Genomic DNA, 19785 nt, shown 5'->3' with positions numbered 1-19785 from the left:
ATTGATACCTTATCGAAGTATGGTTGGGCAGTAGCGCTTAAGACAAAAAGTGGTAAGGAAGTGACCACAGCTATGGGAAAAATTTTAAAGAGTGGAAGATGTCCCAAAAATTTGCAAACTGATAATGGTAAAGAATTTTACAACAACGAGTTTCAACTGCTCATGAAAAAACGTGGAATAAATCATTACTCCACGTACAGCACGTTAAAAGCGTCAATAGTCGAGCGTTGGAATCGAACCTTAAAAACCGAAATGTGGAAACGTTTTACACTGGACGGTAATTACAAATGGCGAAATATACTGCAACAGCTGGTAGATGATTATAACGCGCGAAGACATCGTACTATAGGAATGCGACCCGTTGACGTGAAACCTGAGCATGCTGAGCATCTGCTTGCTACTGTATATAGCAACATTAAGATCGTTGGACGTACCAAGTTCAAGGCTGGTGATTTCGTACGAATCAGTAAATACAAAAATGTGTTTGCTAAAGGTTACACACCGAACTGGACTACTGAAATATTTCAAATTACAAAAGTGCAAAGGACAAATCCTGCCACGTATCTACTTAGAGATTCTCGTGGTACAGACATACATGGTGGATTTTATGAATATGAACTTTTAAAAACAGCTAATCCTGATGTATACTTGGTAGAGAAGATATTGCGTAAGAAAGGGAATAAGGTATTTGTAAAATGGTTAGGAATGGATAAAACACATAATTCGTGGATAAATAAGAATAATGTTTTGTAATAATAATAATAATAATAATTTATGTAATATAATATAATACAATAAATACAGCTATTAAAATCTACTCTTTTAACCTATAATGTCCCCAAGGTAGAGTCGCTACAGAACCGGGTGTTATGTGACGTTTATCGTCATACGGACTGAGAGCAATTTTTCGCTGAGTAGTGGAAAACACCTTGTGCAATTTCGAACGAATTAAATTTTGGTTACGGGACTGTACGGTGAAATTATCCAAACAATCCTTGTAGTCGTCAAAAGTTATGTTTCTATCGATAACATAACCTTTGACCCCCTTAGCCTTTTTGGTAATTTTCGTACAGTCCTGCACCTTAAAGGTATACATTTTCGCTCTCAGTCCAACGAACTCGGTCATGATCTTTCCATTGTTCTCATCCTTCATTAGCCCAGGCACTTTTTTATTGACTCGAGGTAAGCCGTACCGATTATCAGGAGGGTAATCGCTGGTGTCGAATTTGACCAGATCACGTTTCATGACCGAGTAAACATCGTCACACTCGATACTGTACACTAGACTGTCCGTGTCGGTATACATCGCTTTACATTTACTGCCGAATGTAGGAAGCATATAATCGTAATGGAATTCATACAGACAGGTCTTTGAAATATCTAAAATGCTCATGCCTACGTACACGGGCTTATCAAACTTCGCGGATAATTTCGACAATTGAATAGCGACCAAATTCTCTTTAAATATCGCACGACTGTGAAAATTCGGTTTGGAAATCAACGCTTCCGCCCCGTATCTTCCCTCCCACTTGGTTACGAGCCTCACGTCAACTCTATTCCTAACATTTTCCATAGTCTTACCAAATACTGCATTGTTCATTAGCTTGAAGAGATTCTTCTCGAAATCGTTTTTCGAGGCTGTCCGCAAGCGTGTATTTAATTCGATATACGCCTTCAGCCAGGTGGACTGCCGGAACTTTAAACCGCGATAAATGCGTTTTAAGACGATACCGTTACGTATACACTGCTGTAGAGCACGGTAGTGTATCACATAACGCGTCTTATCGTCGACGGTTGCGAGCAGTTTCTCCTGGTGTGAACCTGGCGGCTTCTCACGCACCGGGCAGAATGGTAGATCGGAGTGTTTGTCGTGAAGCTCGCGTGGATATTCCAAGTTCACCTCCAAAATATAGCCTTCGGACGAATCCTCGGACACATTAAGGATGTCGAGATTGGCAGCGTCATCGATCCATTGGAAACCGTGGGTTGGCAACGGTTGACACATTGCCCATCCATATAGATTATTAACGTCGTAATACATCAAGTATTTCGACGGTTCCGCCGGATCGTAGTTTCGCATGTACCAATTGTTGGCCCTCTCATAGCGGTGGAAGCACTGGCTCAAACCACCGCGTATACCGCTTTCAATAAAAAGCAACATGTCCACATCGGTGAAGAGTTCCAGACGGATTCCCGTATGCTTGAGCATCGCGTCCCAAGTGAAGCCTGGAAGCGTATAATAGTGAGCAGGATCTAAACTATAATTTTTCATACAGCTATCGCGAAAACTCTCGAAAACATCGGCCAACAATAGGACATCGGTCTTTAAATAAAGATCGCTGTACTCCCCGAGTGTTGTCACAGAGAATTTGGTCCATACCTCTTTGGCATGATTATATGCTTCTTCCGTGATATCGCTATCGGACAGTCTATTGTAGAACAACTCTCGTGCAGGTAAAACCGTTTCTTCCAAGCGAGTAATGTTATCCACATAATCGTAAGGAAAAATACCTTTTCTCGTAAGCAGGCTGAACTGTTCAATACTTAATTCCGAAAATTGTGACTCTAAATTTTTCAGCTGAGATCTATTCAGATATGAACTCAATTTATCCAAACTGGATGCCATAAATTTGAACGAATCGATGAATCTTAGCTGTATATTATACTTTCGCAGATATTTACTAAATGAAGTGTATTTTTCCTTATTTACAGGCAGCAAATTTACCGATCCCTCAAGCGTATTCACGATCGCCTCAAAAATAAAATGTGAATCATAGCCGGATAAATTATGGAATATTACGGGAATAACATGCGAGTCTTTAAAGTTTAAGTTGCAATTATTATGAACCGGTCCTCTATATCTACCAGTTAGGTGATCATGATCGCGAATACGCACTTGATTTGGAAGAAACGGTTTTCCACAAATGTGACAATTAGGTTCACTGTAGTGCCGCGAAATTTCAACATCACTAAGAGTATTCATCGGTATTACAGTCTTCAATTTTTCGCTGACGATGCGTGCAATGCTCTCGAGCTCGCATACGAACCATTCGATGCAATTAGCACCTCGATGTGAATTATAACATGAGAGTGACGCATTGCGAGCACTTTTTAAATAATACCCTACACTAAAAGGTACATGTTTCTGATAATCGTAACTATTTTTACTACTATTACTACTATTGTCAATTTTCTCTAGTAAACATTCAAAGTCTGCATAGACGACAAACGGCACTCTTTCACTGTTCTTCTGGTTCTTAAAAGATACCCAACAGTCTCCTGCATTCTTTGGCAGTATGACACGGATATTGTCATTAAGCTGCACACAATCCCTCTCATGAACCTGAAGTTTATCTGCCGTATGAAAATAGTGTAGACAGCTAAACAAAAAAATGAATATGATTTTAGTATGAATATAATATTTATGTATACATATATTTGTACATCCATTACAAACCGTTCACAAATATGAATAGTATGTCCCCTTTTATTTGTCTGGTTGCTTATTAATCTAGAAAGATTTCGTATACATAGAAAGTGTGCATTTCCTTGGTCATCTGTGATAAGAAGGAGATTAACATGTCTCGATCGCTTCTTCTTCGTTAGCTGAAGAGGTGTGATGTTTATTTCAGTTTTGCTTTCATTTTCCTCCTCCTCCATTGTGAACACATTGACTGAAATGTCATTATCCGATTCAAATTTCGGGATCTGTTTCAGAGTGGTTGGAAAGGTTAAGCTTCCAACGTCTAAAACAGACCGATAATGCGGATAGGAGGATGTACGGTAGGTTTTGGCGGGTGGTTTTGCAGGAAAAAGCGCTACCGTCACAGCCCATGCAAAACATGCACTATCCTCATTATCAATGTTTATCACAGCTCTTTTATGTATTATACTGGGTGGTAATTTGACTCCACATCCAGCACGCAGTGGATTATAATGATTTATATTTACTATCAAGTTCAATATTCTTTCCAAAGCCCATCCACTATCGCGTTCTTGAAACTCGCTCAAGTCATTCAATATTGTCTCTACAATATTTTGCCTATACCAATCGCTAAAATTATCAGTTTTATATAAAACATAATTTTTTGTACTAATGTTCTTATCATCACTAATATCCTTACTAATAAATTGTCCATTTAACACACAGTTTATTTTAACACAATTTACACTACAGAATACTTTATTTACACAGGTATGTACAATTTCTTGTGCATTTAACAGAAAATCACGTGGTTCTATATAATTTGAGTTTATCACCATACCACTGCATATTCGGCTATTAAACGCTGATTCAAGCTCCTCCCAAATGAGTCCTTCCGCTGCATTGGAGCCAGAACCAAATTTAATGAAACTCTTATCCTTTGCCGATCGGAGGAGGAGGCATTTAATGCTCGCGATCTCGGCAAAGTGTTTCTGTCGCGTACCTACTGAAGCATTTCGATCAATGTTTCTTAATTCCTGAATATAATCACGACATTCGCGAACCCATGTAGAGTATTCATCCTCTGTTCTAATTGAGCTAAACTTTTTTCGAAGTTCGGTATACATTTTGTAAATATATGATCACTGGAAGATCTCTGATAAGTTGCTTCGTGTCCAACAATAAATCGCTGGGTGAAACTATAATGAAACTTTTCACCCGCGATGAATCTTTTTATAATTCGTATGAAGATGAAATTTGATATACTTAGTCATCTATTTATGTGTATGTGTGAATGTTAAAATCGTTTGAAAATGGAAAAAAATCAGGTAACAGATATCCAATATGCTGATTCTTTATTTTAAACACGTGCCGTGAATCAGAACAATAAGAATACTGCAGGAGTTTGATACAATAATGCAAATTGAATTTTCAAGCTGATTTATTTATTCCTTCTTTTTCTCATACATAAATTTCATATAATAAACATTCCTCAACGCACACATAATATTATGGTTTAGACATGTAGGTAGGTATGTATTGCTATTACTATCTTTCAGTCTAAAATCACCCCACTCATATTCATCGATATCACTTATAACAAAATCGCAGATATTACTAAGCCAATTCTTCTTTTCGAGTCCCTTCACGAAAATCTCTTCATCCTCATTTGAACTCACATATTTCCTTATAACCTCTTTGTATCTATAGTAAGGCGAATAACCATCCATCCAATTTAAACCATGATGATTATAATATAACCAGCTAGATGGAATGAAAAACAAGAAACTCATCATTTAAAAAGATATACATTTGGAGAATCAATTATACTTACTTTGATTGCTTTATCTCCGCCTCATTTAACCATGTATATGGAAACGGTGGTGAAAATAAAATGTGAAACACTTTTCCATCACGTAAGACTGCAAATTCTTTCACTATGAATGATTTATCTTTCAATCGAAAACCTTGAAAATCCACAAATGTTGGAGCCATCCTTTCAATCTTCAAGATTTTTTTGGAAAAAAATGTGTTAAACTGTTGTCCCTGCTCCCTCAACCGATTTATTTACTCGAGAGAGTACTGGACAGTAAGTTGCACCCCAAGCACACAATGAATAAATCAAATATTTGCACATGCTATTATATATTAGTTTAAAAATTTCTGAGCTATGGAATAAAGTAACACACTCAGCTACATTTAGGGTAAAGCGGCTTCAGCGGGGTCAGTAACATGCTGCAAAGATTCAAGGTTATGCGAGCGAAAAAATCACCCCAAAGAGAATCTGTTTTACCATCTAGGAAATTGCTTTTACCGACTGGGACCTGACGTCAGACGAGTGGGGGTGTGACGTCAAAATGCTGCAAGTATCCTCCCGCACCCCCGCAACCCTCTCGCCTATACTTGCTTCAAGCTCACGTGGAGCCTCCGATTTCCCCCACCACCACCGCTTAGCACTTCTTGGCTCCCCCCACTACCTCGCAACCAGGCTCAGCCGAGTGGACAGGAGTGGGGGGGGGGGGGGCTAGAATCGGCATAGTATGTCTACTTAGTTTTTTTTTAAAAAAACATGAGAGAGAAATTAGAGGTTAAATAAAAAATTATTGAAAAAATATTATTGTAAATATTCCCCTTCCTATTTCATCAGGAGTAAACGGAAAGAAATCTAATACGTTTTGATTAAGAAATGTAACTCAATCTAGAGTAGAGATAGATAAGGATTATTCGTATTGGGGAGCAATCTCGGCTTCAGTAGTGTTTCTGACAGTAGACGAAATGGATTCAAACAAAAAAAAAATCAGTTTGCCAGACAAAAAAATGACATCTGCTGGTGCTGGTGATACCGATCATCAACCTATACCACGTATTGTAAGCTGTGCAATATGCTGTCTACGTGAGCATAGGGGTCGTGATTGCATTTAACAGCCACCATCACGAATCGGTAAAAAAAGTTTAGACTCTTCTAACATTAAATACTTCATGAAATTAAAATTTAAGACTAATAATAAATCATTTTCAATTTTTTAATAGCAGATTCTGCTGCTGCTGCTGCTACAGTTTAGGAGCAATATTATTATTATTATTATTATGTGTATAATATTATTATTATTATTAAAAATATATAAATTTTAATTAAAAACTCCAACGATCGTTCAACTCGCAACCCCCTTCTCCCTGCTCCTCACCCTTGAAATCACGCGAAAAATGATAAAACAATATTATTAACGTTCGTCGTATCAGGATGCTAGTTAAAATATTGAGATCATCCAAAGTATGGACGAGGTAGTGGAAGATAGTAGTGAGATGGAAGAGGAGGATAATAACGTGTTGATAATTGAGTCAAAGCAAACGAAGAAGGAAGAGGAGAAAAAAGTAGTGGAGAAGGAGGAGGAGGAAAAAGATATTGCGTCAAAGCAGACTAAGAGAGAAGAAGAGGAACCACCACATTTCTTTTTCTTTTACTATTAAATTATTTTATCAAACAAATTGAAAAAATATCATTGTAAATTAAGCTTTACTATTTCTTTTATCAAATAAATTGAAAAATATTATTGTAAATATACCTTTTACTAATTCATCTGGAGTTAACGGAAAGAAACCTAATACGTATTGAGAAATGGATATAAACTTCTCTCCGCATTGATAATGAGATGTAAACTTCATCCGAAGTGGAGAGAGAGAGAAAGCTAATATGTATTGATAAAGATATGTAAACTTCATCTGGAGTAAAGAGAGGAGAGCACTCTTCACTTTAGTCTTCAGTAAAACACCATGAGCTCCGGACGTAAAATTGTGCTACCACAAAAAAAGTTCACTATGTCGGACGTGGAGAAGTCCTCTGTGCCAGTGGCAGTAGTGAGCCCATTTGTGCAGAATGAAGAGCAGCAGCAGCAGCAAGCAGTACGAAGAGGGTATCGCACGATACCTGATCAGCAGCAGCCACTGCGGCGACCACATTCGCTGCCCGTAGCCCTGCAAATGCTGCCCGCAGCGGTGCAACCTGCAGCGGAACAACCGGCAGCGGAACAACCGGCGGCGGAGCAACCGGCAGTTTCGCGTAGGCAACAATTACTATTACGTTTACGTAATATGCAGCCTATGTGAGCTGTGTGTGACAGGCAGTCACCACCAAATCGGTAAGAGTTAATAAAAGTCAAAGACTAATAAAAAAATATAATAAATATAAATATATAAATAATTTTTTTTAATTATAGATGCTGTTGCTGTTTTTATTGGGAAGTCATCTGGAATAACCTGAAATATGCAGTCTACTCCATTAAAGTATACTGTTGCTAAGTGGCTGGGATTCGACAGGACGCACAATTCCTGGTTCATTTATATATTTTTATAAGTAAATTTGTATTTCAATAAAGAGGGTTTTTTATGCCGAAGGCTTTTTCCCTTACACTGGTGTTTCTTCAATTACCTCTTCACCAATCCACTGTACCCCGTAATATAATTATTGCAAATAAAAAAAAACAAAATATACAAATCATAACATAAGACCCTTGAAGATTTACATTCAACCGACATCGGACGATGCTTCGACTGAGATATTCCAGGGGGATCTACAGCTTGAAAACTGTTCTGAATGTTTTCTGTAGGTAAGGTCACGGAGGCTCCGCTCTTATTACAGAGCGGATGGTAAGTATCTCCGACGATGGATATACAAATGAATATGACGATCGTCAAAGATACTGTAACATAAATAAGGGGGAGCGATCACTGCATCACTCTCTACGAATGTTCTTTCTCTCTTTCTCTTTCCAGTACGAGTCCATTACGCATACATTATTGCAGAGCGCGATAATGTATTAAGTAACGCGTCTTATCATTTAAAGTAACCAGCAGCTTCTCCTGGCTCGCGCCTGGCGGTTTCTCTCTTTCTCTCTTTCTCTCTCTAAGGCGTCCACTGCTTAACGTAAGAGGGGGGGAGGTCACATGTGAACCCCACACCAAACGAGTTTAACGTGGGTGACACACAATGCGCACAACCGCACGAGGAGAGAGGGCAATTCCCAAGGTTGCCAAGTCCGCCATCTTGAATAGTACTACGCTCTATAGTAAGTGAATTTTGATATAAGGAATGCTGACTGCACAAAGTATACTGCCAGCGGAAATACGTCAGTACCATCTTAAATGCAGAACGTAATATATCAAAAATTATATATATTATATTCACAGCCTGTCACCGTGAACGGCGTGAACGAAAACAAATGTTAGTATACGGAAAAATAAAGTGTAATAAAGAAATAAGGAGTAGTGACAGCTTTGATCTATCTGACAGCTGATGTACTTATGGTATAAGTGAATAAATAAAATAAAAATGCTTTTCCTAAATTGATTTTTAATTTTGATAAAATGGTGAAATGTAGCCATTAATTAATTAGATTTGGTAATAAATACAAAAAATGCGTTTTATTATAACAAATGAGTTGAGGTAAAATAAACTCAATGTTTTTATAATAATTTGTTAACAAATGCATTTTTTTATTTATTATTAAGTCCAATAAGTTAACGGTTATTAAAAAAAAAATTCTTTGTAATGAAACAAAAAATCAAAAAATTTTAATCTTCACCAAGACTCGAAAACGAGCCCACCGCATGATAAACGGCAACCTTACCGCCTGCGCTACATCGCTCACTTGATGTACCAAGAGCAAAACAGGCTTTTTAAAGACTGACTACAATTCTTTTATTAATTCGTCATAAATGATCAAGAATTAGCAGTAATAATAAATACATTTATCTACATAGCATTATTGTACTAAATTTATTGTTTTTAATTTGAAGCATACATTTTGCATGAAGATATGATAATTTAAGGGTAACCATTCAGTACTCTATATACAAAACTATTCATATGCTCAACTATCATAAATTAATTAAGTAATATTATAATATTTGTTATATGTAGTCGAATAACTATGATAAACGAGCATATGAATAGTTTTGTATTTAGAGTATTGCATGAACACCCTTAAAGTATCGTATCTTCATGTAAAATGTATGCTTCAAATTAAAAACATAATAAATTTAGTGCAATAATGCTGTGGAGATAAATGTATTTATTATTGCAGCTAATTCTTGATCGTTTATGACGAGTTAGTGAAAGAATTGTAGTCAGTGTTTAAAAGGCTGTTTTGCACTTGGTACATCAAGTGAGCGCTGTAGCGCAGGCGGTAAGATTGCCGTTTGTCATACGGTGGGCTCGTGTTCGAGTCTTGGTGAAGTTGAAAATTTTTTCATTTTTTTTTCATTACAAGGAATTTTTTTTTAATAACCATTAATTTATTGGACTCAATAATAAATAAAAAATGCATTTGTAAATAGATTAATATAAAAACATTGAGTTTATTTTACCTCAACTCATTTGTTATAATAAAACGCATTTTCTGTATTTACCACCAAATCTAATTAATTAATGGCTACATTTGACCATTTTATCAATATTAAAAATCAATTTAGGAAAAGCATTTTTATTTGCTTTGAGTTTTTAGGTAAACGCAGCACCACTTCACACGGATGACACGTAAAAATGTCACGGTTAGCGGTAGTCGCTCTTCTTCTAAAGCCAATGTTGCCTGAAGTCCAAATCACACCTATGCTCTCCAGGCATAGTTGTGTTTGTACCGCTTCCCTTTAAATTTTCTATACTGCTGCTGGCTAGCGCTTGTCTTCATTTTTTTTGCTTAAAGCTTGATTCTGGTGTTGCGTGCTGGAGTTCAATTTATTTATTTTACAAAATTTTACAATTCAGCGATGGCCAATATATAGAGTTAATAAGTGTTGAGTACGTTATGGCGCGCACGCAACAATCCAAAGACACGGCACAATGCAATGCATACGCACCGTGCTTTATATTTAAAGCGCCAAGAAATATTTGTACTCAAATCTAACTTGAACGCATGGGAACCTTCTGCTATTGATTCTGCACTGAGCTGACTTTAATATCTGTTATTAACTGGAATATGTAGTGTATGAAGTTATCACGTTTATTCGCATTAGGGTATGATGGAACCTTTCTGTATTTAAACCAATAAAGTTTTAACGTTAACTCCCGATGAAAAACAAATATGAATCATTATTAGGAATTAATCCACAATCACAAGTGATTTAATAAAGATTCGCATGATTTATCTTTATCGGCATTTAGATGTATCTGCGACTAAATAGTAGCGGGATTAAGAGACACGTATATATTTATACAATGCCCGCTGAACATCGCAAGCGAGGGATTCGTCCTTCTTATACACACGTATGCGACACGCTTGTCCAATATCGTGAGCGAAGCGTTCAATTTTAGTAATAGCTTATAATCTAATACATATAAAAAATCTCTCCCTATTCTATTTCATTCATCAATTATTTACATTTAAACATTTATTCATTCCATGAGATTTTCATTTAACTTAAATATCACTTTCTCTAATTATTCAGAGCATTATTACTCATGTTGTACTTTTCACACATTTAGGCATGTACGCGTGAAACTATAATCAAATGTCGTTTTCTCTCTTTCTTATCTCTTTATTATTTATTATACTATATATATATATATATGTATGTATATATACTTTATCTTATGCTATATATAAGCGGGCATTCATTAAAATCAATTAAATATGATAATATCGTATGGAAGCCTTACTTGTAAGCACAAAAATCATAAATATCTCTCGCTGACGTTGAGGGCAATAATGTTTCCGATCTAGCAAATTCTTTTAATTTTTCTTTGAAAATTATATTTTTTCTTTTATCTTTATCAGCTTTGTGATTATGTTTTTTAATTTGTTCAAAAATTTCCTTCTTATTTATATTAACAAGTTTTCCCCTACCAGGACAGGAATTTTTTAAAATGCATTTTAAATACCTAAAACATTAAAATGTTAATAAGCGAATTATTCATTCTTTTACTTTACAAGGACTGAAACTACGTGAATTAATATGAAAAAATATAAATTACGTTGTGCAGGTTCCATCTCTTTTGGTGTATGATTTTATTCTATGGTATAAATAACCATCCGGATAAATTATATCTGTTTTTTTTCTAATATTATTATTATCCATTATAGGTTTAGTTATAATAAATCACAAGAAACTTCGCAACCAGCCACCATTTAAAAACAATTGAACTGCATCATAAAACTTCATTTGTTTGAATTAAGGTGGTTGGCTCGAGCGTACAGTGCCGTATAATATATTCGCCTTACAGGAGATGCAGTAACTGCAATTTATTTTAGTAAATCTATTTAAATGGATTAAAATATTTTGAAACATTATTTCTTATAAGGAAGTAATTATTACACATAAAACGTTATAAATAAGTTAGTGCATACAAGCTGAAGTAATCGCTGAGGGCAATGATTCGTGTTTATCATACTTCTACTTTCGATGTCTTCTTTTGTTCGATAATTCGCTATTTTTATTAAACTAATCTTATCTGTGAAAAACGAATTCAAAATACCTTTTTTTTTCATAAAAACCTATATTTTTAAATTCCAATACAATGTAATTTCATTCTTTCTCCCATAAGACTACATGTTAAAACACACACACCATTTTCAAGTTTTTTTTTCTCTATAATTTGATCGATGACCGTACATCTTCTTTATGTAAAATTAAAGTATTAGTTTTAAACAAATGTTTGCTTTAATATGAATTGTATCTGTACTTTTATAATAAAACGCTTAAGCCACCTTAAAATCGAATATCTTGTATTAAAGATCTTTCAAAAAACAAATCCTTATAGCTTAGAGAGAGTAAGAGAATTTTTTAGTCTAATTGCATGATAATGAAAAATAATTCTTTCTGTATATCTTAGGTATTCGAAATTGTCTTTGAAATTAGAAAGAGTTGAAGAAAGAATTCTATTTTACTATCATGTAATGGAACTCCATTGCTATTTTGTAATAAATCTTCATGTTATTGCTCTGTATCGTCAAATCATGGCCACAGATATTTATCGCACGTTGGAAGAGTTTGTAGACCGTAGGAGTAAAGATTTGTGTCGCTATGGGAAGAGTAAGCAGATGATAAAGCTTGCATGATTAAGCTCTTCCAATTTTCAAGCTCTTTTAACGATAAGCCCATTAATGTGCCAATTTTGTAAATTACTCCATACATATATATAAAGAGATTTACTTAGGAATGCCAGCTGAAAAATTTACCATATCAATAATAATAATGTACAAATAATACAATTTCACTAAAATTTATATTGTGTGAATATTTTACCTATTTAATCCAAAATAGAAACTTTACACAAAAAAGCTCCTTTGATCCAACTGACAAATTGCACATTAGTTGTCGGTTCCAGCTTTAATTTATGTGAAACAGCAGTTTTTGCAATGTACCATCCGTAGCAGTCTTTCAGATAAAGCCTACGAATAGTACAATAAAAAATATTGAAAGAGTGTTAAAATATTCTCAAAAATAGCAATAGAAAATAGATTAATAATTACACAAACTACTTTATTAATACTAACTTTATCAGTTTCGCTTTAAAATTGATACATGCCTCAAGTGCTGCGTTATGACTGTGGTATATTTTACTAAACCAGATCATCCATCATCCATTCGAACCAGTGACCAGTTATGCTGTTTATTTTAACCTTTCCCTATGAAGTTTTATTTGCATGGTATTAATGAAAGCAACTATACATGAAAATAATCAACCTGCATTTCCTCTGTATCAGGGTTTAATAAACACTAGATCTGCAAAAGAGATATAATACAAAGAATCAAATATTCCTCAAATTGTAAAGTTAAAATTTTACATTAATAAATAAATAAAACCCTTATCTGATATTTATACATTGAAACGTATGCACGTTTACAGAAAGTGATGACGTAATCAAAGTTTTCCTTATAAGTAATTAATAAACCAGCAAAATTTGTATATAGTTGCCTGACAGTTGACTTTTTCTCACTAATATTATATCACTGGGCCATCGCACAATTATCTACTCCCCAATTCTCTATCATTTTTTATTCATAAATAAGGAGCAATGGCTTTTCATAATAAATCTGCAAACTGAATAATTATAAAGCGTAAGAAAGTTTTGTGAAATTTCATGATTAATAAACAATAATATACTATACCTTGTATTTCTTTCCTTAATCTTATTCCTTCTCTGAATCTTCCAGTTCCAAGGAGTTTATTATAACTCAGTAGAAATAACGATTTCTTCTACGCATATAATACATTACGTTCTATCAAAATAATCTAAAAGTATATAAAGCAAAGAATCAACTTCTTTTACATTAAATAAGCTAGACTTAAATAATGAAAGTAAATTACTTATCTGACTTTAACTCTCATATAGCATAACAGACCTGTCAAAATGTACCTGTCACACATTGACGTAAATGTAAACAGAATTTAACCAACACATCTAAAGCAGCATGAAACTGCCTCTTTCCTATGGAACTCCTCCATTAATATTATGCGCATGCTCGAATATCCCTCTACTTCAGTCATATTCATAGGATGTATAGAAAGACTACTCCGCTTAAAAAATTTTGTAGGTCTGATGTCCGGGTACCGGTAAAATATGTATAATTAATGAGTTATGCATACTTTACCATATGGTAATGTATATAATTTAGTAAATTTAATAATTCCATATAGTATACTATTAAGGCTTATCTTTTTATAGTAAAGTATCTGTTTAAAATGTAAATAGATAAAAATTAATTGTTTATTTATTCTTTAATTCAGGTCATAGTAAAGTATCTGCTTAAAATGTATATAGTGTTATATTCACATAACTACTTCTATTACTTTCTCTATTAACCTAGAACCTAGTCAATAACTAGCCTATAACTAGTATTAAAATATTTAATTAATTAAAATTAGTTAAATTCAAAAAGGCTCCGGTTGCATTCTTCCAAGCGCCGTGTGGCGTCATTCGTATGCAACCTGAACCTCTTTCTTAGGCAACAGCACTTCTTTGTTGCCAGGGCCTCAGAGCGCGCGTGGCCAAAAGTCTTAGTCAGCTATTAGAACAATCGACTTATTGACGTACGACTTAGTAACCGTTGACGCACGATCGATTCCCTATAACCATACCATATATGGTCATGAGAATCGATGCATTTTTGAGGCAACGACTTGACTGCTCGGTTCCTGACCGATCAGTCCAGGCCCAGCAGTAACTAGAACAAGTCATCCGACTTTATCCGAGCATTAGCTCTCTAGTTACCCTAAATTCATTCTAACTTCAATTAGATAACCATTTAATCAAAATCCTCTAAAAACTTGTATAACTATTAATTTATTTTATAAACGAACATTGTAAAATAATTCTACAAGGACTGAATAAATTTAGTTGTACCAAAAGTACTTGGATTAGTTTGTCGCGGTGTGAACCCATAACAATAGATAAAAATTAATTGTTTATTTACTTATTCCTTAATTCAGGTCAAGCTTCTATTAAAACACAAGTACTTTCTTGAGTCTTTTTTTTTAATTGTACTTCAAAGGTTACTGAAATATCCTGTTATTTAAGAATGCAGATTGCTAAAGATTGTAGGTTGGTTGTGTTATACTTATTGTATTTGTATTTGTATATAAATTATTATAAGTTTGGAAGGAATGAGAAGTTAAAAGGAATTCAATTATATTTTAAATATGTTTATTTTTAAAATGTTAAAGATTATATAATAGTATATTCTTTAAATTTATTGACCTCCGTATCCTTCGTTTCTTGGTTCTCCTTGTTCCCCTTGTCTCCCATTATATTCTTTTCCTTCACGACCTCTTCCTCCTCCTTGGTATGCCATATCATACAGTAAACCGACTAATTTACTGTAGTCCTATGGTCGGTGGTAGCTTCTTCCCCTCCTCCCAGACCTATTGTGTGGTCTTCGCCCTGAAAAAGATAATAATTTTTTAAAAACTACTCTTAGTTTAAGTGATATTATGTACTTTGTAGCTTACCTTGGTTTTGTGCTGCAGCAGCAATGGGCACCACTGCTGCCCTTTGTTGAGCTGCCGGAGGCATTTGAGGTGGTGGTGACAGCTGAGCTGCTTGGTGAGGCAGTGGGGAAGGTGGTGGTGCCTCCTCTTCCATAGGTTGAGTGGGAGGCAGAGCTATTTGTGGCAAATCAGGCAATTGCCTCTGCCTCCCACCCGATGGCCCGGCTTGAGGTTGTATTTCTCCATCTCAAAAAAATAATATATAATTTTATTTTAAAGAATAATTGAAGATATTTTATAAGCTAGATTATGTAACAATTCTTTGCTAGTTTTTTCAACCAACCAAAGAATTGTACATATATCTGGCTTATAGACTAGGCATGCTTTTTATAATATAAATGAAAATTTAATTTAATATGAAACACCATTTAGAACCATGTTCTCGAACAATAGCTGTAAACAAAAGAAAACAAGTTTTTTAATAAATAATTTAAAATTATTGATTTATACGAATAATTGATTAACATTATTAACTTACCTCTTATCCTTCTAAAAGGCGCAGGTCTTGTGGAGAGGCCATTTTTAGTTTACAGCGATATAAAAAATCTAAACCTATTTGCAGTGAGTTAACTGATAAACAAATCAAACAAAAATCACTAGAATTTTAATCACATCTAAAACTTCTGTTGATAGTATTAAAAATTTGGGGGTTGAACTACCTGCAATTTTTAGATCAGACCCCGTATTCTGTAACTAACGAAAATTTTCGATATCGGTGCGAACCGAAAATGATATATATATAGATATACATTATTTATTGCACGTACCGATATTTATCGTTAACTTTTGTTTAACCATGTCGAAATTAGTCGGTAAGAGTTACAGAATTCCCTACAGGGCCGGTGTAAAGTGAAAAATAGGATTCCCAACAAAATAGCAAAAATCCTGAAAATGGTCAATTTGAGTTAGCAGCTTTGTGAAGTGGCTGTGATATCGCGAATTCGGGTACCTGCACTAGTGTGCATTGAGTACATCTCTATCTTCTGCTTTTACATTGATAAAAAAAAGAAAGAAATACACTCATGTGTATTAGTGCAAGTCATCGAATTCACGATAAATTGAATATGGTTGGTGAAACGTTCGCAAATTCAATGCTGGAAACCTAAGAAGTCGAAGCGAAAAATGCATGATCTGTCTAAATAGATGGCAATTTCACATAAAAATGGTAAATTATCATACAATTTATCTAATTTTACTTCAGAGTGTCTTAATTTTAAGCTCCCGAACATAAAAACTGCTTTTTTGTCTTCAAATTCTGAGGTTCCTAACCTTGAATTTCTTCACATTACACCGGTTCCTGAAGGTTTGGTAACGTTCGCAAATGCAAGGCTGGAAACCTAAAAATTCGAAGCCAAATAAGCAGTTATCATGATCGGGAGCTCGAAATCAACATATTCTGAAGATAAACTAGGTAAGTTATATGGTAATTTACCATATTTACCTGAAATAGTAGTCTATTTATAGAATGATGACTACTTTGTTGGTTTCGAATTCTTAGGTTTCTAGCCTTGAATCTTTCCATCTGTGAGTGTGAACTTCGTGTGGACTTCTAACCAAAGCTCAGGCATCATTTCGTAGTTTGAAGTTTGGTCTCATCAGACATATTCATTTTGCCACAAAAAATAATAGATATTTTACTTGGAAAATAAGACATTTTGGGCTGCGCTATAGATGGTGATTTAGAACTAGGTTCTGCTTTACTGGAGTAGCACGATAGATTTGATCATCCAGGTTTTAACTGTGCTATAAGTATACTCAATACAGAATATGAATAAGAATGGGTGATTAGCAGTATATTTGATGGGGATATATAATATTGGTAAGTTTAATATTCAGGATAAAAATTAAATTAAGGTTACCAAACCAATACACAAGTCCCATCTACTAGAGTATGATACTACATTAATGAGACATCACTCATTACAGGAACGTGATGCAATTTATCTGATGCATTGTAAATAGCAAGGGAAAGCAATATTAGAGATTTTTTTGCAATCACTGCCAGTGGAAAGCATATCTGATCTGAAATTGACATAAGTTTGTCAAAGGAGTAATAGGGCTCACCAATCAAACTACATAGAACGCAATCAAAAGGTAACCACATAATTAATTAAACCATAAAGTAGCTTAGAAATTTGTTATTATATTATTTACATATATTTTTTAATTGATATAAAAATACTCCTCAACGCTAACTGAAATGTTAACGCTGAACTTTTAATAAATAGTTAAAACTTTGAGTCAATCAAAATATTTTACTTTTACGCTTGAATTGCATGTCATTTTATTACTTGTGTTTATTAATTCACTTATTTGTTAGATTTTTACGATGAAAATATTTATTTCTTTATTCCAAACTATTCTTTGAAGAGTCATTGATAAATACAGGTAATAATATGACATGGTATTCAAACATAAAAGTGAAATACTTTACTTCAATTAAAAATTTAACTATTATTTAAAATTTCAGTATTAACTTTCCAATTAGTGATGAAGTGTTTGTTTATAACAATAGTAAAATGTGTCTGATCACAGCACTAGCAAACTGCCAAATTATTTTAATAGTCATAAGAATTACAATTCTTATCACAAGTCATTTTTGTAAAGTGCGTTACATTTAGCCACACACACAAGTTTTCTTTTATCTATGTGTAGATATTTGTAACTAAATTACTACTAACTTTAATTTGAAGCAATTAATAGACAGTATTTATGATGAGATTCACTTAAACATGTACATAGTTTCATTATATTTTTTATAAAATAGTTATGGTTAAAAATAAGCCATTGTGGCATTCATGGTATTAATAAGAATCTTCATAAGTGTATATTTTTTATATTAAATATATTATAAAATATCAATAGCTGTCAATTGATATTATTATTGGGTATTAATAATGTTTAAAATATAGTCTTATCAATTTTAACAGCTCCTTGATCTATTCAAAATGGTCTGCTTTTTATTACGGCAGTATTATGAGATATATGATTTTGCTATGTAGCTTTTTAACCGAATTTTACGATAACACCCTGTAACGCGTTTTGTAGGCGAGGTTAGCCGCCGTGAAACCGTTCGGTTCGATTTGACCGAGAGGGATCAAAATAATGTGGACAAGTTTAATATGGACAAATAAAACTGTTTATTCAGGGAATAAATAAAAGGAAACAACTATTTACAATGTGTTTACATTATGACCTTAACCTATTTATGTTTGTGTTGTTTGTGTACTGCCGCTGCAGGTGTGTACGCATATGTGTTGTCGCTATGTCGCAGGTACAGAATTCGCCCGCTGGCGGCGCTGCGCTTGGTAGCCACATGGAGGGCTCGGATAGGCGGCGCGACGGTCGGTAGCCACTCGGAAGGGCTTTCGGAACAGACCGGTAGGTGGCCTCACGGGAGGGCCCGGGGAGCCAATATGGCGGGAGCCAATATGGCGGTCAACGGGGGGAGCTGAAAATAAACGGCATTAATCGCTGAAAAGAAATGGCCGTTGGCCCGGAGAACTCCTGGACTCGGCCGTTAGCATGGGTATAGGTGGAGGAGCGGTGGGGATAACGCGGAGAACTCCTGAGCAAAGGATGGGTATACGCGGAGAACTCCTGCGTAGGATAAGGTCGGGATGTATCCGGAGAGCTCCTGGATACGGAATGCTCAAATGGGTCGGAGCTCGGTCTTATATACCCAGTTGAGCCGCCGAAATCGGTATCGGCGCTGCGGAACGGCCGTCCTGGGTACTTCGGGAGGGGCATGCCGAGAACACTATACTCCGCGCATGCTATAATGTCGACCGCGGTATCGGCACGTACGCTACAGCTTACCCCCACTTACGCGGTATCGTACGTGGGTAGCAACGGAGCAAGCGTCTCGTCACAACCCTTTATGATTGTGCAAGAACACTGAAATTAAAGTTATTAGTTATTTATCTCATAAATATTCAGATTATCATTTTACATGTAATTAATTATTAGCGCCATTATTTATTAACAGTGTTTGAGTAACCTGGTTTAGTATAGGAAGCATAATTTATAAGAGTGGTTTTTCATAAGAGTTCTAAAATCTGATTAACCTTATGTCGTAGTACTTTGTGTCTCAAAATTCACAAGGGTTGAAACTCTTACGTATAATCCTTTGAAATTGCTTCGAAAACTTAATCAAAAGTTTCATATGCCTTTTTGTTATTTTTTTGCCAGAATTAATTAAATATTTTTTTTTGAAAATACTTTTGAATCATTTATAAGAGTTTATCATCATTATTATTTCTGATTATTTTAAATATTTTAAATTATTACAAATAGTCAGGGAGAAATAGCACAAAAATATGGCACTTTTTCCACTTCGTGCCATAGAGAATTTTAATTTTTTTATGTATAGTTTAGA

At 34.7% G+C, this 19785-nt stretch overlaps 1 protein-coding gene and 1 long non-coding RNA gene across 2 annotated transcripts; both read right to left on the bottom strand.

The window, feature by feature from the left end:
* Positions 1–814: 814 nt before the first annotated feature.
* Positions 815–1483, bottom strand: LOC136774995 (uncharacterized). The gene has a single exon (XM_066729471.1). The coding sequence runs from the start codon at positions 1391–1393 to the stop codon at positions 815–817; it is 579 nt and encodes a 192-aa protein (XP_066585568.1). The 5' UTR covers positions 1394–1483.
* A 10915-nt stretch (positions 1484–12398) lies between these two features.
* LOC136774802 (uncharacterized) lies at positions 12399–13038 on the bottom strand. The gene is made up of 3 exons (XR_010822853.1): positions 12945–13038; positions 12662–12807; positions 12399–12581 (listed from the first exon to the last, which is right to left on the bottom strand). It is a non-coding gene; the product is annotated as an uncharacterized lncRNA (long non-coding RNA).
* Positions 13039–19785: the final 6747 nt, after the last annotated feature.

The sequence above is a fragment of the Prorops nasuta genome, unplaced genomic scaffold (assembly GCF_024137725.1).
Source record: "Prorops nasuta isolate Cenicafe-Biocafe unplaced genomic scaffold, Cenicafe_Pnas_1.2 PNAS00007, whole genome shotgun sequence".
In the NCBI taxonomy this organism is placed as follows: domain Eukaryota; kingdom Metazoa; phylum Arthropoda; class Insecta; order Hymenoptera; family Bethylidae; genus Prorops; species Prorops nasuta.
Note: the sequence above shows the minus strand (reverse complement) of the source record. Positions and strands in the feature narration are given on the sequence as shown.

Coding starts and splice junctions, on each gene's coding strand:
- LOC136774995 (XM_066729471.1), bottom strand. CDS start 1,393: ATGAGCATTTTAGATATTTCAAAGACCTGTCTGTATGAATTCCATTAC.